At 38.5% G+C, this 23,296-nt stretch overlaps 2 protein-coding genes across 2 annotated transcripts in view; both read left to right on the top strand.

Moving 5' to 3' along the window:
* Positions 1-2,907: 2,907 nt before the first annotated feature.
* Positions 2,908-23,296, top strand: part of POC1B (POC1 centriolar protein B) — an 88,782-nt gene continuing 68,393 nt past the window's right edge. The window contains exons 1-2 of the mRNA XM_081311521.1: positions 2,908-3,018; positions 3,697-3,781. Of these exons, the coding sequence (XP_081167647.1) occupies positions 3,004-3,018; positions 3,697-3,781 (100 nt within the window). The 5' untranslated portion in view covers positions 2,908-3,003. The remainder of the gene's footprint in view (positions 3,019-3,696; positions 3,782-23,296) is intronic.
* On the top strand, positions 4,039-9,093 carry GALNT4 (polypeptide N-acetylgalactosaminyltransferase 4). Its single transcript, XM_081311520.1, has one exon. The coding sequence runs from the start codon at positions 4,344-4,346 to the stop codon at positions 6,078-6,080; it is 1,737 nt and encodes a 578-aa protein (XP_081167646.1). The 5' UTR covers positions 4,039-4,343; the 3' UTR covers positions 6,081-9,093.

Here is a 23,296-nt window from a genome sequence, read left to right as displayed (position 1 = left end):
TTCATTATTTACTATCTTAAAAAGAAACATTTATTTTTTTAATTTAAAAAAAACATTTAGAGAAATATTTATTCTTAAATTCTCTCTATCTATCTATCTCTATTTCTTTATCTCTGTCTCTCTCTCTCAGATAATTTCAATTGTTTCTTCCTTTTTCTCTTACTCTGTTGTGCCCAGTGGTAAACATATCATGGCTGTGAGAAATCCTGAGGTCTTGATTACTCCTCAGTTTCCAGCATTGCTATTCTTTTATCATGGCGAAACATGCATGAAATATAACTTAACACTCTAATCATTTTAAGTGTACAATTTGCTAGCATTAAGCACACTTATAGTGTGCAAACATCTTCACTGTTTCAAAAACTTCATTATCCCAAACAGAAACCTACACCATTAAAAAAGTAACTCCTAATTTTTCTTTACTCCTAATCCCTGGTAACCTCTGTTCTATTTTTTTTTTTTTTTTTTTTTTTTTTGCCTCTATGAAACCATATATTCTAGGGGAACTTATTAAATGGAATCATATATGTTCCTTGGTGTCTGGCTTATTTAACATGTTTTTAAGGTTCACCAATTGTGATAATATATATCAGAACTTCATTTTTTTTAAAGAGAGAATTTTTAATATTTATTTTTTAGTTCTCGGTGGACACAACATCTTTGTTGGTATGTGGTGCTGAGGATCGAACCCAGGCCGCACGCATGCCAGGTGAGCGCGCTACCGCTTGAGCCACATCCCCAGCCCTCAGAACTTCGTTTTATGGCTGAATAATATTCCCCATAAGTATATATCACATTTTGTTTACCCATTCATGTGTTGGATACTACTTAGTGATTTTTCCTTTGGTGTTATCATTTTAAAATGCTGCCACAGACATTAGTTTACAAACTATTTGTTGGATCCCCTGCTTTGAATACTTATGGGATATACTACCAGTGAAATTGCTGGATCAATAAATAATTCTTTCATTGACTTTTTTTTAACTGGGGGTTAAACCCAAGGGTTCTTTAATACTGAACTATATCCCCAGTTCTTTTTACATTTTTAAATTTTTGAGACAGGATCTCACTAAGTCGCTGAAGCTGGTCAACTTGTGATCTTTCTGCTTCAGTCTCCCAGTGGTTGGGATTACAGTTGTGCATAATATGATTAACTTTTTGAGGAACTTTCAAATTCAGTTTTCCACAGTTCTATGCTATTTTACATTCCTGACAGTGTCTAACCTTTTTAAGCATATCAGGTATTTTTTTTTAAACTAGACTGGAATAAGCAGCAATGCTTAGAGTCCTGCCAACTGACAGGTGACAGGTTGCTGATATTAAGTCACTTTTCTTTACTTACTTTCTTTTTCTTTTCTTCTTTCTCTTTCTTTCTTTCTCTCTCTCTCTCTCTCTCTCTCTCTCTCTCTCTCTCTCTCTCTCTCTCTCTCTTCTTTCTTTCTTTCTTTCTTTCTTTCTTCTTTTGGTACTGGTGATCAAACCCAGGGCCTTGTATATGCTAAGCAAGTGTTCTCTGTATCAATGCTCTCGGCACATGCCACATCATCTCTAAGATTAATGTTTCTTACCATTATACCTGACACTAACACAGCAATAATCTAGGGAGCTTGTTACATGTGCAGAGCCCTAGATTTCACTCCATATATGCTCAATCAGCATCTCTGACAATAGAGCCCTATATCAGCATTACACGTACTAAAATATGAGTGAGATTCATCAACCTGGACTGTTGAGTTTTTTAGGTCAGGGAAAATATTTCAGTCATACTTGTATCCCTCAAGGTTGAACATACAGCAAATGTTTAACAAACATTCTTGAATTAAACTAGTACTGTATTGCAATCTAAAGCCATTTTCTACCTGTTTAATCGCTAAACTCAGTCACTACGCAACCAGTTAAGAGAACTGTAATTAAAGCATGTAGCATGCCTTTTGCTTACACAGAATATGTACCTTATCATGGTCTATCATGCCATTTTTTTTTTTTGCCAAGAATCTTTGTTCTATAATTTTCAGCTGTATCCTTCATCCTTTGAGGCAGGGTTTTTTTTTTTTTTAAGGTACGTACTAAGAGCTATCTCCGTATGGCCTATGAGATCAATATCTAAGAATAAAGTTTCAAATTTGCTAACATTGGTAACATTTTGTAACTGTGCCGACTTCATAATGTTGCTGAAGTACAAATGATACTATGTGTAAGAAAACTTACTGTAGAAATTGTTATAGTTACTATGTGGTCTAGTAACTGAAACCAAAAAACACGCTACTAAGTCATTAAAGACTTTAAATATGTGCAATTTTATTATTCTAAACATACACAAACGAGCAGATGAGAATAGACACAAACAGCAGGAAAACACTAAAATGGATGAACATCACAGGTGTCCGGTTTCGGTATCTCTCGTAGGGCACTGCGGGTGGAGAAATGTGATTAAACTATTTCAAATCTGTCCTCCAGGGATTTAGATACTCGGACTATACTAATACCTAGCAAGCTGTTCCTCTTCATATCAAAGCTCCCTCTCCTGTCATAACAAGCTGTAGGGTACGAGTTGGAAACCCGTGGGCGCGCGCGGTCTCTTTAACGTGTAATAGAACACTGATTGCATCGATAGAAGGCTCACAGCCCCTTTCCTTTTTCGGTCGCTCTCATTCCGGACCTGGTTACTGTCCCCTTCCTAGCATCAAACCCGGGAGAACGCTGGCGTTAATAAACGTGGTTGGCTAATAAACGTTGGCTTTAGTGTGTGGCAGCACTCGGTCCCGGAGCGGCCCGCCCGGCGACAGGGGGCCCGCAGTCCTCGGCGCGGACAGAGTCTCGGGGCTCGTCTGGCCACGCCTGGAGCGCGGGGTTGATTGGGCCGCCGTTGTTGTAGTGACCGGGAGGCGCTGCCGCTCAAGGCAGACGGTTCCGGGCGCCGCACGGTCCCCCCCCTCCTCTCCTACCCCTTCCCCTCCCCCGATTCCCGACTCCGGCAGGAATCCGGAGCTAACTGCTACACCCATGGCCTCCGCTCCGGTAAGGACCGGCTGGCCCGCACTTCCCCCGAGTCGTCCCTGCGGGCTGCGGGGGCCAGGTCGGGAACATGCCCACACCTGGCGGGAGATGGAGGCAGGTGTCAGCAGCCGGCTCTGCCGCTGGCCCCTCGCCCTGGGGCGTCGGCGTCTCGCTGCGGCTGAGCAGCGGGAATGCAGAGCTCCAAGGCAGGCTGCCCGACGCTCCTCCCCGAGTCCTGAAGCTCTGGGCAGAGACCTGCCGGCCCATGGCCCCCTAGAATTCTCGGAGGGTCTCCGTGGAGCGCCTGCGTCAGAATCACCTGGGAGGTGTCGGAGAGCACCGGGGCCGGGGCGCCGACACGCACCTGCGGATTCCGCGCCGGAGGGCGGGGCCTGGGAACGCGCGTTTCGAATGAGCCTTCAGGTGGTCCTCCCTCGGATGCTCTCCAGTCTGGGAAGCGCGGATGGAGGATTTTGCCAGCTTTGCCGGGGCAGCCGGCGCCCAGCGTCTCCCCGTCGGGGTGCTGGGTGCCGCGCCCGAGCGAAGGCTGCTGCCGAGCGCTCCTATTCTGCGGTCCGCCCTCTACGCGGCGGTTCCTGATCCGACCCCCCCTCCCCCGGGAGGGGCAGCCTAGGTTCCCCGACCCCCAGAGTTTCCGATTAGCACCTGCTTTCTGAACTTGACACCTTTCCTTCCTAGGAGGACCCCGTTCTGGAGCGTTATTTTAAAGGCCACAAAGCTGCAATCACCTCTGTGAACTTCAGCCCCAACGGCAAACAACTTGGTAAGTTTTCTTTTTTTTTTTTCTTTTCGTGATGAAACAACAGTTCAGTTGGCCATAAACTTTTCCTTTTGTCCAGATTGGCCCCCAGGAGAACCACTGCGAACCTGTATGGGGGATAAGAAGGGCCGGAGATTGGGGAGCCTGCGGCAGCAGGGGACTCTTTGGTCACCCCACATGGGTCGGGCCAAGAGCCGCCTGCTGGCTGGGCCTAGCAGACGACTTTCGCAAAGTAACCACCAGGAGGAGTGAGTGGGAAGGGGAGGGGTTTGTCCTAGGCCCGGAGAGGGTGGGGTGTTGGCTGGAGAGTTTGTGAAAAGTTCTGAGAGCAGCAGGAGGAAGTGGGAAAGAAGAGTTGCGCTGTGCCAGAGGCTAAGGACCCAAGGGTCTCAGGTGGCCTCTGGGAAACTCTCGGTGGCTGGAAAGAAGCCGAGCGCCTGCATGAAAAGAAGGACCTGCTGGGAAACTCACCCCTACCTGAGCCGGGCATTCAAGTTGCGGGTTTCGCAGCGCTTCTGCGTGGTGGCTTGGTGGCCGGGTCTACGTCCTAGCCTGGAGGATCCGGATGGCTGTGAGGTGGACGTGGGCAGGCAAGAGCTGCCTGCTGCTGGCGCTCTTAACAGTGGCTTATATCCTGGTGGAGCTCTCGGTCACTACCTTCCACGCTTCCTCAGGAGCCGGCCTTGCCAGGCAACGGGGGTCTAGAAGGCACTCAAACTTTGCAGAAAAGACTGAGGATTTGTCTCGACCTCTTTATGAAAAGCCTCCTGCAGATTCCCATGCCCTTGGGGAGTGGGGAAGAGCCAGCAAACTCCAGCTCAATGAGGACGAACTGAAGAAGCAAGAAGAACTCATTGAGAGATATGCTATCAATATTTATCTCAGTGACAGGATCTCTCTGCATCGCCACATAGAGGATAAAAGAATGTATGAGTGTAAATCCAAGAAGTTCAACTATAGGAAGCTTCCCACCACCTCTGTTATCATCGCTTTCTATAATGAAGCCTGGTCGACTTTGCTTCGCACCATTCACAGTGTTTTAGAAACTTCCCCTGCAGTCCTTTTGAAGGAAATCATCTTGGTTGATGACTTGAGTGACAGAGTGTATTTGAAGGCACAACTTGAAACTTACATCAGTAAGCTTGATAGAGTTCGCTTGATTAGAACCAATAAGCGAGAGGGACTGGTTAGGGCCCGCCTAATTGGGGCCACTTTTGCCACTGGGCAGGTCCTCACTTTCTTGGATTGTCACTGCGAGTGTAATTCTGGTTGGCTGGAACCACTTTTGGAAAGGATTGATACAGATGAAACAGCAATTGTTTGTCCTGTTATAGACACTATTGATTGGAATACTTTTGAATTCTATATGCAGACGGGGGAGCCCATGATTGGTGGGTTTGATTGGCGTTTAACTTTTCAGTGGCATTCTGTCCCCAAACATGAAAGGGACAGGCGGCAATCAAGAATTGACCCCATCAGATCACCTACCATGGCTGGAGGACTATTTGCTGTCAGCAAAAAATATTTTCAGTACCTAGGAACCTATGACACTGGAATGGAAGTTTGGGGAGGTGAAAACCTGGAGCTGTCATTTAGGGTGTGGCAGTGTGGTGGTAAATTGGAGATCCACCCGTGTTCTCACGTGGGTCATGTGTTCCCTAAGCGGGCACCATATGCTCGCCCCAATTTCCTACAGAATACTGCCCGGGCAGCGGAAGTGTGGATGGATGAATACAAAGAACATTTCTACAATCGAAACCCTCCAGCACGGAAAGAAGCTTATGGAGATATTTCTGAAAGAAAATTACTACGAGAACGACTTAGATGCAAGAGCTTTGACTGGTATTTGAAAAATGTGTTTTCTAATTTACACATACCAGAGGATAGAGCAGGGTGGCATGGGGCTATTCGCAGTATAGGCATCTCCTCGGAATGTTTAGATTATAATTCTCCTGACAACAACCCAACAGGTGCTAACCTTTCATTGTTTGGATGCCATGGTCAAGGAGGCAATCAATTCTTTGAATATACTTCAAACAAAGAAATACGGTTTAATTCTGTGACTGAGTTATGTGCAGAGGTTCCTGAGCAAAAAAACTATGTAGGAATGCAAAATTGTCCTAAAGATGGGTTCCCTGTTCCAGTAAACATTATTTGGCATTTTAAAGACGATGGAACCATTTTTCATCCACACTCAGGACTATGTCTTAGTGCTTATCGGACACCTGAGGGCCTACCTAAGGTGCAAATGAGGACTTGTGATGCCCTGGATAATAATCAGCTTTGGCGTTTTGAAAAATAGAAGAGCACAACAGCACTTTTATCTTCAGCTGACAGTAGCCTCAGTGAAGATTATATTTTATCAGAAGTCACCCAACAGACATCTGTGAGAGCACTAGAAATTCTGTGGCTCATTTTGGGGTATTACACTGAAACTGAGTACACAAAGTGCTGCTGTTTAATATTTCAAAGTGCCTTACTTATGAGTTGTTTTACTTAAGAGATTTGTCTATATGGTCTCTTCTCCTTAAATTGACTGTGAATTGAAATATACAGAACACTTAAGTGCCAGACTTAACATTACAGAATGTAAAAGTCCAAGCAAAATTGGGTATGATTTATGTTGATGGGTAAATTCACTGCACATTGCATTTTTTTTCCCTAAAAACTCATAAATGTGCAGTTTGAGCTATTGCTATTTTGATTGCATAAATTTTAATTTCTTTCAGCCAGCATGTTAAATTTTAGGTTTTGTTTATTGTTTAAACTAATTTTCCTTTAGTCAAGTAGAAATCAAAGAAAGTTGATCATAAGAAGAAAAAGGTCTAGTTTAGATATATTGTCATTGGAAGAGGGCATCAGAATGTGAATTTGGAAGTCTTTTTAGCATACAGCATCTCAGAAAACCATACCCACATCTGAATGAAAGGGGAGATATTTACATTCCTCTATTTGTAAACTTGAGCTGTTGGACTTAACTGACCTATACCTCGAATCATTAGTTTTGTAAGCTGTCCTTTCTGTGAATTTATTTGTGAGTCTAGGGCGTTTTCTGATTGCACTTCCTTAAGTTATGAATGTACTAGAAAGGGACTCATTCAGAATACTGTGTTCCCCTTTGTTAATGCTTAATCATGTAAAGCAAACACAGTTGAGGCCTCTCTGAAATTAAACCCGAGTGTGTTTACTGAAATGTGTGAAACTGAAAGCAAGCCAGGTTCTGCAAAAGCCTCTACGGATTTCTTGCTGATCTGAAAACTTAAGAATTTGTCTTAAGATCACAGGTTAAAAAGACTGTCTTGGCAATTATGAATGTTGCCTTCTATCTCATTTTTAGCACCTAGCAGCCTGGCACTTAGGTATCTTTTAGTAAGTGAGTAAATGAGTGACTGAATGAATGAATGGCTCAGCCAACGCACGTAACTTTGATCAAGTCATTTAACATGCTTGGGCTTCAGTTTCCTCATCTGTGAGTACTGAACCGGAGCTTGATGATCCCTTCCAGCTCTGAGATGTTGATTGTACATTCTCCCTTTCTCAGACTCAGTCACTGTGCAATTTCTACAATACTTTTTATGTCTTCGCTTAACATAGGTAATGTTGAACAGTTGAGCAATGTTCAGTCTAGGAGTGAGCCTGGACAAAAGAAAAATTTTTTAAAGTGAACTGAACTCTCCTGAAATAGTATATTTTTGTGGATATAAAGTTGTTGTAGTTTGAGTTTGTAATCATTTCATTTTGACAGTTGTTGAACCAATTTTGTTTTTAAATCTTTTAAGGTCTAAATGTAATCTTTTAACTAATAACATTTTCCAAACTAAATTACTTCAGAATTAAACATACATTTGTAAAAGTATTTTTCACTGATTTTGTACCAGTGTTGTATCTAGACATCACAGACAGAATTTAGAATTAAATCTAAATTTACTTCACTTTGGTCTAGAATTATTTAAAAAAATGCATGACGTTCCATAAAGAATTAGTCCACAATATTCATAGATGATGTTGTTTTTAGTGTTTGATGACTTGTCAAGTAGGAACTTTGCAAAATCTGAATTTAAGAAAATTATTTAGGATGACCATATAAAAAATTATAATTGTTGTGTAATTGTGACTATTTTCTCTTTTGCCTGTTAAAGTGAAAATGTGTTGATAGTTTATGTGCATTATCCAACAATCTTAAACTTAATCAAAAAGTTGTCTAGATCCCATGTGCAATGTGTTCCACCTTGGGTTTAATTTAAGAAGAATTTATAATAATGCTCTGAATTTTTTGAGTTTCTCCCTAAACCTACCCTCTCCCCTTGCCCAGTCTCTTTTTAAAAATAATTTTCTTTTTTTTAAAACTTATTTTAAATTTTTTTCTCTTTTTATTTTGTGTGGTTCTTTTTAGCATCCTATAATATGGGAGAACTAAAATGGTTATATTCTGGAAGTACTTATTGAAATTATTTTATTTCAGTATCCTGATGCTCATATCAAAAGGGAGAAAGAGTATTTTACTTAATTCTTTGTTTACCTTTTACCCTAAATTGTGATCTTTTGGTAGGAAATTTGGGCTGATCCTTTATTTATACCAATAATTCAAAAGAGTTAGCCTTTCATTCCTCAAAATATTATATGTAACAGAGAAATAAGACTTTGATTTTTTATATGTTGGTATGTTTCAATTTAATTCCAAAAATACACTCTAATACTACATATAAAATACATTTTGATTCCCTAATTCTAATTTATTGGTACCAAAGCATTCTCACTATAGAGAATTTAAGAGTTGACTTTTAAGTTAATTTACATACATAGTAATAATATTATGAAATTACTTAGTGGGCAAGGAATTTCCACTTTAAATGTTCACTCTATTAGTGACCAATTCTAGGAATAGATTGGCTAAGTAAGCTTTTTTAGCAGTCATTTTTATTTTTAAGAAAATGATAATGTAGTCCTTAGAAGGATCTCTGTAACTCAAAATAACTTGTTTGTAAAAGAAATTTTGTTTACTCACCCAATAGTAGGCTTTTGCATATACATTTTTGTTAGTAAATCAGAATTTTCTAGATTAAAAACAAGAGATTTATTTCTAAGTTGTATAATCTTAGTTGTTTGGGGGACTCAATTATAATTAATAAAATATTTAGTTTTGACTTTTCTATTTGAATGGCTGTTTGAATAATATTTTTTGAATGAGCACAGATAATGTTGAGGTTCAGATTAATCTCTTTTGAACGATGAATTTTTTTCTATGTGATGAGAAGTTTTCATCCTTTTTTCCTTTGTTAAATGGTATTTGTAATGTTGATTAAGACATAAAATAAAACGTGTGCCTAATTATTTTTGCAAATGGATTCTGATGACTTTAGTCTATGGTACACATTTATAATTTATGATGACTTTAGTCTATGGTACACATTTATAATGACAAGAGAGGTAAGTTAAGCTGTTAGTTTTTTTTTTACTTATCTGAAAATGCAGACAGAATATTAAAATTCAAGGTTCCTTTTTTTTTTTTAAGGTGTCATTAACCAGTAAGTATTTTGAAGTGGTTTTAGTACTCTTATTGCATTAACTCTTCATGAACAAACTAGAAACAATCTAAAGATCTATAAGACCCTGTGGGGCAACTGTATAAGGAAACAAATAGTAAATGGACTCCTGGGCATAGGACCACTAATTTCTTCATCTCTCTCTCTTTTTTTAACTTTAGAATGAGTTTTAATTCGTTTGTTTTTCTTATGTGCATTTATAGGAGCACTAATTTCAAAACCCTGGTTTGAAAAGACAAATGTCTGCCTTAAATCACATAACCTCACACTTTCCCTGTTCATAAGTACAATTCCCTTCGCCCAGTAGGATCTCTCTTTCTTTTTAGTGATTCTTGTCTAACATCTTTGCCTGTCCCTAGCGAGACAATAACTAAGAATGGCTGTTGTAAGAACTCTGCTTTTATCAGATGTCTTCATATTCTAGATATGTATAGGTACAATAAACATTTTCACTTTGTTTTTATACACTTAGAAGTATTGTAAGTAGGTGTGCCATAACCCTGCTTTCTTACTAAGTGACTCTTGCAACCCTATGCAAAATTACCTCTCTCTGTGTTTCAGTTCCATGAAAAAAGACTGGAAAATCAAAAGAGATAATCTATTTGTGGTGTTCATGGCTTAGGGGAGGGAGAAATAAAGAACAATTGCTAGTGCGAATGTTTTTTGTTGTTGTTGTTGTTGTTGTTTTAATGGGAGTCAATGACAGTGTTCTGGAATTAGTGATAGTAGGTGCACAGCTTTGTGCAAAACACTGAACCAAAAATACTTTGTTTATTTTTGTAAAAATACTTTGCTATTTATTTATTTATTTATACTGGGGATTGAACTCAGAGGTACTTAATCACTGAGCTACCTCCCCAGTCCTTTTTAATTTTATTTAGAGACAGGGTCTTGCTGAGTTACTTAGGGCCTTGCTAAGTTGCCAAGGCTGGCTTTGAACATACAATTCTCCTGCCTGAGCCTCCCAAGCCACTGGAATTATAGGCATGTGCCACTGCACCTCGCTGAATTTGCAAGTTTACAAGGGTAAATTTGATGGTGTGCAAATTATATTTCAATTTTTAAAAATTCTTCAGGAAAATAAAAAAGATGCTGAGAAGTTTCTTGTGTCCCAAAAGAAATTTTTCTCTTCATGTTTTACTTATTGTTTTTCTTTTTTTGATTTACATTTTGCTACCAGGGATTGAACCCAGGGGGCACTTAACACTGAACCACATCCCAAGTCCTTTTTATTTTTTATTTTGAGATAAGTTCTCACTAAGTTGCTGAGGGTCTCGCTAGGTTTATGAAGCTGGCTTTGAACTTGTGATCTTTCTGCCTTAGTCTCCCAAGTCGCTGGGATTATAGGCATGTGCCACCATGCGTGACTAGCATGTTTAGAACAGCCAGTGGGCTTTATTATTAATAATACTTGAATCAGTTTGTAGTTTTCAGAATTAAGAAAGTTTGATATGTGTGTGTACTCTTCAGCTTAGTTTTAAGTGGAGCATGGAATCAATTTATTGGAGTTTTTCCTAAAATTTCTCAGAAACTTCAGTCAAAATGTTTGGACAGGAGAGAGACTATTATAAAAGGTGAAGTGAGTTCCTGAATTGTGTAGTTGTTCATGACATAATGAAAGAATAGAGAAGTCTTTCTGATTTGCTAATAATTGGGTACACTTTTTTCCCTTGGTACCAAGCCTTCACCCGAGAGATTAAGCACTGCAAGCTGGTGATGTCCTTCCTCCTCAGCTGTCTGGTCACTATTCTTGCTCATTTATTCACATTTATCTTATCCTTTTCAAAAGAGGTGAAGGGTTTTTGTTTTTTTTTTTCTCAGTTCTCCTTTACTAAGTTACTGCTACTGGGTACCAGATACTATTCTCTACTCTGGGTATACATACGGAGGTGAACAAAACAGATGTGCTTCCTAAAATGATATGTAGAGTTCATGGTCCAGTCATGCAGGCAAATATTAGCAAACAAATCTGTAAATCCATGTATTAAGTGCAATTTGATGGAACAAAAAAAAATCAAACAATCAAATGTTGTGAAGTAAAGAGAAAAAGGATGTATTGAGGAGTTAATACAGTGAAGACATTCTTAAATGATTGAGGTCAAGGAATAATTCTCTGCAGAAGTTAGGTTTAACTGAAGGCTTGAAGACTGAAGGGAGAGTAACATAAGCAAAGACCAAGGGTAGAAAAGAGCTTATCCTAGATCAAGGAAGAAAAAGGATGCCAGAAAGATGCAGAGCCTGATGAAGGAAAAGAGAGATGAATTGCAGAGGCAGCTTGGGCAGGGCCACAGAGACTGCACTGGGTTAAATGGTGGCCCTCCAAATGATGTATGCATATCCCAATCCCTGGAACCTGTGATGTGAGTTTATTTGGGAAAAATATTTATTTGGTACTTGTAATTAAGGATCTTGAGATGAGATTATCCTGAATTATGTGGTAGACCCTAAATTCAATGGACAAGTGCTCTTAAAAGAGAACCACAGAGGAGATAAGGGAGACCAAGTGAGGCCAGCCAGGAGATAGTGATGCAGCCACAGAGCCACCATTGCCTGGAGGCACCAGAAGCTGGAAGAGGGAGGGGAATCTACTCTAGGGCTGTTGGAGGGAGTGCCTCTCTGCTAACACCTGCACTTGGGACTTCCAGAACTGTGAGAGAATAAATTTCTGTTGATTTAAACCTCTAAATTTGTTATGGCAGCTATAGGACACTGGGACATATTTGAGAATTTTGTTCTGAGAGTTGTGGGAATTGTTGAAGTGTTTTAAGTAAGGGAATGACAGGATCTCATTTAGACCTCAGAAAGGGCACCCTGGCTACTATGTAGACACTGAACTATTAGTAGAGAAATCTTCTAGGAACTTTTATAGTAATATCAACAAGAGATAACAATGATTCACGCTAGCTTGGTGGCCCTCAAACTAGAATGGTTGTCTTGGGGCAAGAGAGAGATTTGGGGGTTCTAAGCATTGTTATACTTTAGATATGAGGTATCCCTCAAAAACTCATGTGAGACGATTCAAGAAAGATTAGAGGTGAAATGATTGTGTTACAAGAGTATTAAACTAATCAGTGCATTAATCCCCTCATAGGGATTAACTGGGTGGTAACTGTAGGCTGGTAGGGTGTGACTAGAAGAGGGAGGTTACTGGGGGGTGTACCTCTGGGATATATATTTTGTCCCTGGTGAGTGAAGCTCTCTCTGCTTCCAAATTGTCACATCCTGAACTACTTCCCCCAACCAGGCACTTCTGTCATGATGTTCTGCTTCACCTTAGGCCTTAGAGCAATGAAGCATGCAGTGTATGAACCTCTAAAATTGAGGTTCTCCTCTAAAATTGTTCTTTCAGGTCTTTTGATCATAGAGGCAAAAAACTGACTAAAACAAGCATATAGATGATATTTAAAGTCATGGGAACGGATGGGATCACTCAAGAAAAAATAGAACATTAACAGCAAATGGCCCATGTCTTAAGTCCTAAATAGATACAACCTTCAGATCAGAAAAGGAAATAGCAAGATAATCTAAAAAAAATAATCAGATAGGAGGGAAAGACATTTCACAGGATCTTCGAAAGTCAAAGTCTAGAGTGGGGTAGAAATGCTGAAGAAATAGGAAAAGGTATTAGTTATTAGAGAGTGGGGCAGGAAATTTATAGAGAATTGCACACACTTTGCCTTATAGAAGATCTTTGTGAAATGCGTGATTGTGAGTTTACAGTGTTTCCAATCTGTCAAATGAGAAGTGTTCAGCAAATTCTTATTGGAACAGTCTGTCTCAGAAAAAGTAGAGTGATTGGGATTTTGCCAGGGGAATTTGAAGAAGGGAGAATCAAGGGACTGAAGGTATGTGTAAGAGATGGGCTGTAAAGTGAATAGTGAGATGAATGAAGTTGGTGAGAAGGGAGCCTTGAAGGAGAATACAGGTCTTTGGATTGGAATTCTATGGAAGCTATGGAAAAGGAAAGCAAGTTGTAATTGGGAGTTTTGATTAGTGATTTGCAAAGTGTTCAGGTGCTGCTGGTGACAAGGTAAGGTTGCTGAGTAGGCATGAAATAAAAGTCTCTGGAGAGATAATGTTTCTCTGTTCCAACTGTTCACCACCCCACCTTTTGCTCCTTGTCCTTCATGCCTCCCCCTAAAATACCCCTGATCACTGTAGCTACATTAAGTATTCCACTCCCACACAAAATTCTCATTATGACTTCCTGCTTTATCTTCCAGTTCCCTTGATACAATTTAAAAATTTAAATTGAATACTTCAAAGTAACTAAAAAAGAGGACTTTGAATGTTCCTAACACAAAGAAATAATATATCTGAGTTGATAGATATGCCAATGACCCTGATCTGATCATTGCACATTGTATACATGTCTGCAAGTATTTACAATTATATGTGTCAATTTTAAAAGTATATTTTGAAAAAATAAAATAAAATTATATATTTATAATTTATATTTATATATTTTCCCTACTTATATATGATCTATTTGCCTGGTTCTCCGCTTGAATCTTAGCTCCTCATTTGGAGATTTGATACTGAGCATTATGCCCTTCCCCCACATGTCAAAAAAGTCAGATATCTGTTGAAAGAACTAATAATGCTAGCAGATGGAACAGAGAGAAAGACTGTGACCTGAAGTAGGTGAAATGTGGAAGAGAAAATTATTGTTGCTTGAGAGAAGTTCAGGAAACTTGATGTCCCCAAGCAGAGTCAGAGTCAAGATGTGAATAGCTAAGAAAGAGGAGGAACTTTCAGAGAGGAATATGTTGGCTATCAGGGAGGTCATCCACGTGGGGGTTCCTCTGGCGCAGTGGTAGCTTTTGGGAAGAACAGAAAACATGCTAAGGGAATATGGGAGTGCAAGTTTGCACAATGATTATGACCACAGAGACAGAAAACTCAAACTTCTGTCCATAACTGTGGGAAATGGAGTGTGGAACATGGTGACCCCTGCTTCTCCTTGGCATCTTGGAAAGTGTGGGATCTTGGGTTTCATAGGCTGGGGAGGGACATGATGAAAAGGAAGAAATGGGAGAAACAACTGTTTATGGAGATATGGTCATCACTTTTTATGGATGCAGAAATTGAAAATTTAGTAATTTGCCCAAAATTATATAGAATGACAAGTAGAGGTGGGTTATGTGTGGTTCAGAGTCTGATTCTAGAGTCATACTCTTCTCTTTCCCAGAGAGCCACATTCAAGTTTAAACAAACATTAAAAGATTTTCACATGGTTTGCAGAATCTGAGCTGGACTTTGAAAGTTTCCATTTAAAATATATAATTTTAATATTGACTGTGTCACTTTTCCCCCTTTTCTCCTTCAAGTTTCATCATCATTGACTCAATCTCTGCTTTACTATGTGGGATGTTTGTAGAAAGAATGATGGTAAAGAACAAGTCAGTCTCTCCTTTTTTTCACTGAATAGCAGCAGAGTCAGATTTGGGATTTTAAAAGTTATTTTCCCTACTGTGAAACCATACTGAAAGTTTCCTGAAATTCTCTTTCTTTATGGTTCTTGAAGGTAGCCTATCTGTGTAATAGCTTTGTTGAGCTTCTGTTTTAGCTTTAATAATTACATTTAGGTGCTAAAGAAAATTACACAGTGAGAAGCAATCTCAAAGTATTTCAGTCAGATTTTGTGCTTCTATGACCAAAAGACCTGGCAAGAACAATCAGAGGAAAAGTTTATTTGGGGGCTTACAGTTTCAGAGGTCTCAGTCCATAAGTGACTAGCTCCATTCCTCAGGAGTTGAGGTGGAGCTGAACATCAAGGCAGAAGGATGTGGTGGAGGGAAGCAGCTCACATGATGATCAGTAAGCAGAAAAAGACTCCACTCACCAGGTACCAAATGTAAACTCCAAAGGTTCACCCCCAATGCCATATCCTACCTGCCTTCAGTTAGCACTCATTTCACTTTCAGGCCTTCTTGCACTGTTTCACACAAGAGCTTTTAGGGGCTACCACACATCCAAACCATAACACAGAGTGCAGTATTTCTCATATTTCAATGTGCATCAGAAGTGAGAAACTTGTCAAAAATTTATATTCCTGGTTTTCACTTTGAAGAATGTTTAACTTTCCTAGAAATGCACATTGTTAACAAGGTCCTCAGTAATTCTAGTCAAGATAATCCATAAATCCTCTGTACTTTGAGAAGTATTGGCTTCTTGGGTGAAAGCCCAGGCTTTGGAGTCTGATAGGAGTGGGTTGAAAGTTGAGCTCTACCACTCTCCATCTAAAGATACTTAACCTCACTAAGATCCTTTCTTTATCTATAAATAGGAATAATGATATTTACCTGCCTTGTTGTGAGGATTAAATAAAAGAATGCACATGAAGTATTTAAAAGTACCAGGCCTATAATAATAACTCAGTGAAGTTCTGTATGCGAGTCTGCAAAGACATGTGGAGCTTGAATAAATTAAATTCATTTTCTCTAGATTGTCATTACTAAAGATTATTTTTAGAGTGCCCGCGGTTTCCTTTAATCCTACTTAACACTAGCAAGCTAATTATAAAGTATTAGCTAGAAAGAAAACATGCATTTTATTTCCTCATTCAGGGTACATTAATTGTAAATTAATGCCACCACTAAATTGTTATACAGTACATGGATAGCACAAACTAATTCTGACAGTATTAGAGTGTTAAAGTTTATCTAGTTCAGATTGGAGTATTGTCATTTTATTGTGCAACCCTCTTTCTTAGTTCCATCCTGGTTTATAAAGGTGTTTGCCTGGGGATTACATTTTATTTTTCTTTTCTTAAAATGTTTATAGAGATCTCCTTTCCACTGATTTCCTTAGAATTCCTCATGTATTTGTCCCTGCAAAAGGCAGTCCAGCATCTCTTTTGTAACCCAAAGACCAGCAGGAAGCTGGAAATGCACCAGAAAGTATACGCCTCTAAACTAGAAAGCTGAGTTTCATTCCAATAGTGGATTTTATAGTAGAATGTAATGGGAAAAGTTTTCAATTAGCAATAGTCATGCCTGGGATAAACCTCATTGGCTACGATACTGCCACTGCACAAAGCTTATAGTAGCACGTAATGGAAAAATAAAACATATAAGAAGACTTCTGATATCCTAGAAACACCCAAGGATTTCTCTCTGATGGTAGTGGAATTATCAGGATTCTATTGAATGAAAAGGCCTGAGAAGGAATATAATTCAAATTTGTGAAGTTATGTAAATTACTTCATTATGGACATGAACCTTTTCAGCAAATTCTAATGTATATGCTCTTGGACTCAGCCCCAGCAATAATTCTTCTAGGAACTTGTCATAATGATATATTTATACATTGGAAATCACACTTGCACATTGCAGCATAATTTGTAAAAAGCTCAAGATTGCAAACAACCTAAATACGGCGAACTGGTTAAATAATTTAAGGCATAGCTACACATAGAACACTATACAGCTATTAGGAGGAGTGAGTCAGATTTATGCCTCCAGCCATGGCAGTAATTGGTATATGAAACAACTGTAAAACTAGGCAAAATATATGAGACAGCTGTTTTCAGGCACTGAGCTTCAGAAAGTACAAAATGATGATCCTTGCAAGAAGACGAACATACCAGGTGAGTCTGTGGATCACCTTGATTTTTTTTTAGAGGGACACTTTTCCAGCAACGCAGTAGAGAAAATAAAACTGGAGCAGTGACAGCCTAGCCGAGCTGAGGAGGCAGACTTCAGAGTTCTGGGACAACTGATGAGGCTGAAATTTGTATGGCAGGATTCCTGAGAAGCAGCCACAGAATTATGTATGTGAGCACACACATGTATGCCCACGTGTGTAGGGAAGGAAGCCTTCACAGTCTTCAAATCACTCATCATCCCAGATGCTCTTAAAGGACCTACTACCTCTTTAACACTCTCATGTTAGGCACCAAACCACAGCATGAGTTTTGGTAGGCACAAATCACTTAGTAGTAAATGATGTTATGTTTCTAGTTTTATTGAAAATTGTTATTAAAAAATACACATATGTAAAAGTACTTATGTAGGGAGAAAATGATAAAGAAAATGGACAAAATGTAAAACATGGCAAAATCTAGGTAGGAATTGTGTGGAAGTTTTTTGTACTACCTTGTAATTTTTATTTTGTATGCTTGAAATTATCAAAATTATCAAAATAAAAAATTTACCAAAAATAGAGGAAGAACAGAATAAGGGAGTTGTACTAATGAAACATGATGTCCAAAATATAAGTGGTACTAAGCAGGTAGAGGGAGGGGAGAATTGAAAGGCTAAATGCAAAAGAGCAAGTACAGTTTACTGTCATTTGTGTAAAAAGTACATAAGAATGGACACACCCATTCTTATAAGCTCAGAGAGATTCCCAAGGAAATGGTAATGCCAAAATGGTAATGCGGGTTGCCTCTCAGGTGATGACCATGGAGTGGAAAGGGGTTTCATTAAGTACCCTTTTGTAATACTGGAGTTCTGTATCAGGTGCATGTTTTACCATTTGAAAAGACAAATAAGTTATTTAACAAAACTCACAGAAACTGAAGGCAGTACTATTTCTTTTTTAGAAAATAGTACTCCAGACAGAGCAAACTTCTAAGTAATTGCAGTTGGTTTCAGTTAAATCAAGGAATGAGAGAGCTTGGGTTAACTAAATTTATTGCTATTCAAGATAACACAAAGCTTTGGGGACAGCATGGATAGAATCATGGTTCTCATTCGTATGTTCTGTGTTGTCACTTCCAGCACCAAAGCAGTAGGCCAGGAGACCATGGGATTTGTTCTTTCAGATGTCCTAATAAGGATTTCTTGAAATAATACACTATTGTTTCAAGAATGTATAAGCATATACAAAGAAAATATAAAGGTTTTTTTTTTTTTTTAGATTGGTAGGTTTTCTTGCTAATCTTTTTCTTAACTTCCTTCTTTTGACATTTTATCTCAAAATAGACCAGTTGGGTGATGAATGCTACAAGCTTTGACATTTTAAGTTATGTGGTAATGTTTATATAGGGTGTGGTTCCGTGGAATCATGAAAGGAAATGCCACGTTGACACGGTACACCATTCACAAATCAAATACCTTTTATCATAATGGTATTGAGTTTGGTAGGGTAATTCTTTTATAAGAGAGAAGGTTAAGGAACTAAGTAGGAAAATTCAGCATTGGTCCTTCATAATTTTTAGTAAGAATGCTTCATGGAGTTCTTATATATTAGTAGTCTCCCCCCCCCCTTCAGTGTTCCTGTAATTTAGAAGAAAATATAGAGTGTGCCCTGGGTTACACTTTTGTAACTGGGACATTTTTGTTTCAGGTGTCTCATATTTAGTATGTCTCTGAAATGCCACCTTACCTAAGTCTAATTCTATAGTTTGTCCTTTTAATTACCATACTGTACAGTCAAAACCTCTCTCTGAGCCCCAGGTGGGTATATCCATCTTCCTACTTGATGTTTCTACTTGTATGTCTGGTTGACATCTCAAACTTACTATGTCTGAAACTCTTGATTTTTACACCATCCCGCTTCATTCCAGACCCCTTTCTCTTCTGGCCCTTCCTATTTCATTAAATGGCTTTAGGATTTTTCTGGGTGTTCCTTCCAAAAGCCTGGCACTTTTGCTGCTTCTCTTTTTCTCTCCCTCACTACTAATTCGATAACAAGCCCCTAGACTCTACTTCTACAATGTGTCTTGCTTTTAACTATCTCTCCCATTTCCATGTCCTCAAACTTAGTTTGTACTCTATTATGATTTGGATATGTAGCGTCCCCCAAAAGCTCTTTTGTTACTGCAGTAATGTTTGGAGGTGAAATGATTGGATTGTGAGAGCTGTAACCTGATCAGAATGTTCTAGTTCAAATGGACTACCTGGGTACTAACTGTAGGTAGGTGGGGTGTGGCTGGAGGAGGTGGGTCACTGGGGGGGAAGGCGTGCCTTGGAAGGGTGCGTCTTCTCTGCAGCCGCCTCTCGTTTCTCTCTCTGCTTCCTGAACAGAACAGCTTCCCTCCACCATGCCCTTCCACTGTGATGTTCTGCCTTACCTTGGGCCCAAAGCAATAAAGTCAGCTCCCTATGGACTAAATCTCTGAAACTGTGAGCCAAAATAAACTTTTCTTCCTATAAGTAGTTCTCATCAGGTATTTCTTACAGTCACAGTAACACAAACCTGATTAACACAGATTGCTACCTTACACTGACTAGATTATTGTAAAACCTCTGAATTGATTTCCTCCTTCAGTTCTGTCTCCCTATCCTCACTATATTCTCCACACAATAGCTAGAGTGATCATTTTTATATCTTTTCTAACTCTTTTTTTGAAAAATAGATATGTGCCCAAGATTTGCACAAATCGTAAGTATATAGCTGGATAAATTTTCACAGTGTGACATGCCCATTTAACAATACCTGAAACAAGAAAATAGCATTACCAATATTGCCATGCATTAGCTTTGTGTTACTATGATAAGCAACTTTTAAGGAGGATAAATTTATTTTGGCTCATAAGCTTCAGAGGTTTTCGTCCATGGTTGGTTGACCCTGTCACTTTCAGACTTGTGGTGAGGCAGCATTTCGTGGTGGGAACTGCTTACCTTGTGGCTGCTGGGAAGCAAAGAGAGACAAGAAGGGGTTGAGGTCCCAATATCTCCTCAAGGTCATATCCAGATAACCTAACTTTCTTCCCCTAGGCTCCACATCTTAAAAGTCCCACCACTGCACTATAGTACCACAGGCTGGTGCCCAAGCCTTTAACATGTGGGCCTTTAGGGGACACTTATCCAAACTGCAACATTATAGAAGTCCAAATAATCTCTTTATTTACTTCTGACTTCATAGGTTAGTTTTGCTTCTTCTTAAACAGCATGCAAATGAAATTGAATCATACAGGAGTTATACAGCATGAGTGTAGGCAGTTTGTTTTGATGGACAGTTGGTTTCTAGTTTTGATCTGTTTTGAATAGTGCTGCCACTGATGTTATTGTGCATGCCTTTTGCCAAACATGAATTTCTGCTGCTTATGTATCTAGAAATGTAACTGTTGAGTCATATGAGAGTACTAGTCATTCTGCATCCCCACCAAGGTTTGAGGATCACTTTCTCATTAAACTAGGAATAAAATGGCTACTTTTGATCTTTTTCACTATGACCATTCTGAGTGAGCATGTAGCAATATATCATTGTGATTTTGTGTTTTATTGATCACCAGTGGAATTGAGCACCTTTTCATATGTTTATTGGCTGTTTGGATAGCCTCTTTTTATGAAGGCCTGTTTTAAGCCCTTTGCCTATTTTTCAATTGGATCATGTACTTTTTTATAGATTGGTAGATTCTGTCTAACCACACTTTATTATATGTTGGATGAATATATCATCTCTACTCTGTGGCTTTCTTTTTCACTTGGTTAGTAGTTCTTTCAATTAATAATTTTAGTTATTTTAGTATACTACAAATTGTTATTTTCTTCACTATGATTAGTAATTTTCATGTTCTTCTTAAGCAGTCTTTGCCTAACCTAAGATCATGAAGATAACTTGTTCTCTTCTAAAAGTTTATTGTTTTACCTACCACATTTTTTTTAAGAGAGAGAGAGAGAGAGAGAGAGAGAGAGAGAACGAACTTCAATATTTATTTTTCAGTTTTCGGCAGACACAACATCTTTGTTTGTATGTGGTGCTGGGGATGGAACCCGGGTCGCACGCATGCCAGGCGAGCGCGCTACCACTTGAGCCACATCCCCAGCCCAACTTACCACATTTTGATCTATAATCTGCCTAGAGTTAAATTCTGTATGTAATTTTTATTTATAATATAAAGTCAAGATTCATTTTCTTCTTAAAATCTAGTTTACCCCACATGATTTTTTGAAAAGACTCTCTCTTCCTAATAGCAGAATGAAAATATTTTCAAACTGTATCATACAATGGTTTCCCATTGCACTTAGAATAAAATAATTCACTTTCTCATTAAACTTAGAATAAAATAGCTACTTCCCTTCCACTATTCTCTCCCCTTCCCTTCCACCATGGTACTCTGGCCCCCTTACCATTCCTCATTCTCCCAAGTTCATTATTGTCTTCAGTTTTCCACATGGGATCATTCTTCATTTCACTCAGCTCTTGACAGAGATGTACTTTCCTTAGAAAGGACCACTTAAATCACCTCATCCACTATTCAAGACTAAATAATACATAAAAGTCATCTGAATGTGTATGATATTAGCGATGTCTCCCCTACTATATTGCGATTCTTTGCTTGTGTATATCTTGTTGCTGCATGATACTTAAAACTCAGTAGAGTACTAAGCATGACACATATGATAACTCATTGTTTCCCTGTTTTGTCTACATTAGTCCCAGATAATTTAGACCCTGGTTTGAATATTTTATAATTTGGATGAGCTATAATGGAACATCAACTTTTTGTGTTTTTTTAAAGGTTGCTAAGTGGCATTGTAGTTTAAAATTTATAAACTCATGTTAACTGTTTACATGGAAATAAGTTTAAGCTAAGTCCATGTGAACTTTACATGTTGAGACTAACAAACTTATAGGGCTTCAGTAGCCTTATAAAGCCAGACCCTGTTTCTCCTCTAATAGTGATGCTAATTGTAGTTTACAAAGTTATATCCTTTCTCAGCATTCTATAGACTTAGTGATTCTCATTGTCTGATTCCTATTATTGGGACTTTTGGGGGATTATATGCATATCATATATAGATCTGTCTTTCATTTGTTTATTTGTTCATTCCTTGCTAAGGCATTTATTTTCACCATTGATCACATTCATTTTCCTTCTCTTAAGAGCTTTTTAATTTTTTTGGTACATGTTTGTTTGTGTAGTTCAGAAACAAACCAATGCAGAATGTATACATCATGTATTTTTTAAATTTTTAAAATTTGTTCTAATTAGTTATATGTGACAGTAGAATGCATTTTGACACATCATACATAAATGGAGTTTAAATTCTCATTCTTCTGGTTGTACATGATGTAGAATTACACATGTAATCATATATGCACATAGGGTAATAATGTCCTATTCATTCTACTATCATTCCTATCCCTATACCCCCTCCCTCTGTCTAGTCTAAAGTATCTCTAAAATTCTTCCCTAGCCTCCCCCCTCCTTTATTGTGAATTAGCATCTGCATATCAGTAAAAACATTTGGCCTTTGGTTCTTTGGGATTGGCTTATTGCGCTTAGCATGATATTCTCCAGTTCCTACCATTTACCAGCAATTGCCATAATTTCATTCTTCCTTAAGGCTTAGTAATATTCCATTATGTATATATACCATAATTTCTTTATCCATTCATCTGTTGAAGGGCATCTAGGTTGGTTCCACAGTTTAGCTATTGTAAATTGTGTTGCTATAAACATTGATGTTGCTGTGTCACTATAGTATGCTGATTTTAAGTCCTTTGGTTATAAACCAAGGAGTGAAATAGCTGAGTCAAATGGTGGTTCCATTCCAAGTTTTCTGAGGAATCTCCATATTGCTTTTCTTAGTGGTTGCACCAATTTGCAGTCCCACCAGCAATGTATGAGTGTACCGTTTTCCCCACATCCTCACCAACATTTATTATTGCTTATGTTCTTGATAATTACTCTTCTAACTGGAGTGGGATGGAATCTCAGTGTAGTTTTTTTTTTAATTCCCATTTATTTATTTAAAACTTATACATTTATTAAAATGTTACATGTTCCATGCCCATCCTATGCTGCTCAAGGGGATTAAACATATTACTTGCCAACATTAATAATAATAATAATAATAATAATAATAATAACAACCTGTACAAATGGAGAATCAAATCTAAATGGAATTCAGAACACCAAAAGAACACATCCAACTAAGAGCAGGAAGACATAGAACTTGATAAATTCTATGTTGAACAATTACGCTAAATGAATGTGCTTTCTCTAGAAGATAAGGATTGGGCAGCCCTCATCAGGAAGATCAGGTAGCTTCCCAGTTACTCAGAGGGTAAGAGA

Source organism: Spermophilus citellus (assembly GCF_964194105.1).
Source record: "Spermophilus citellus genome assembly, chromosome: 10".
Taxonomy (NCBI): Eukaryota; Metazoa; Chordata; class Mammalia; order Rodentia; family Sciuridae; genus Spermophilus; species Spermophilus citellus.
The sequence above is the reverse complement of the archived record's forward strand: the minus strand, read 5'-3'. Positions and strand labels throughout refer to the sequence as shown.

Coding starts and splice junctions, on each gene's coding strand:
- GALNT4 (XM_081311520.1), top strand. CDS start 4,344: ATGGCTGTGAGGTGGACGTGGGCAGGCAAGAGCTGCCTGCTGCTGGCG.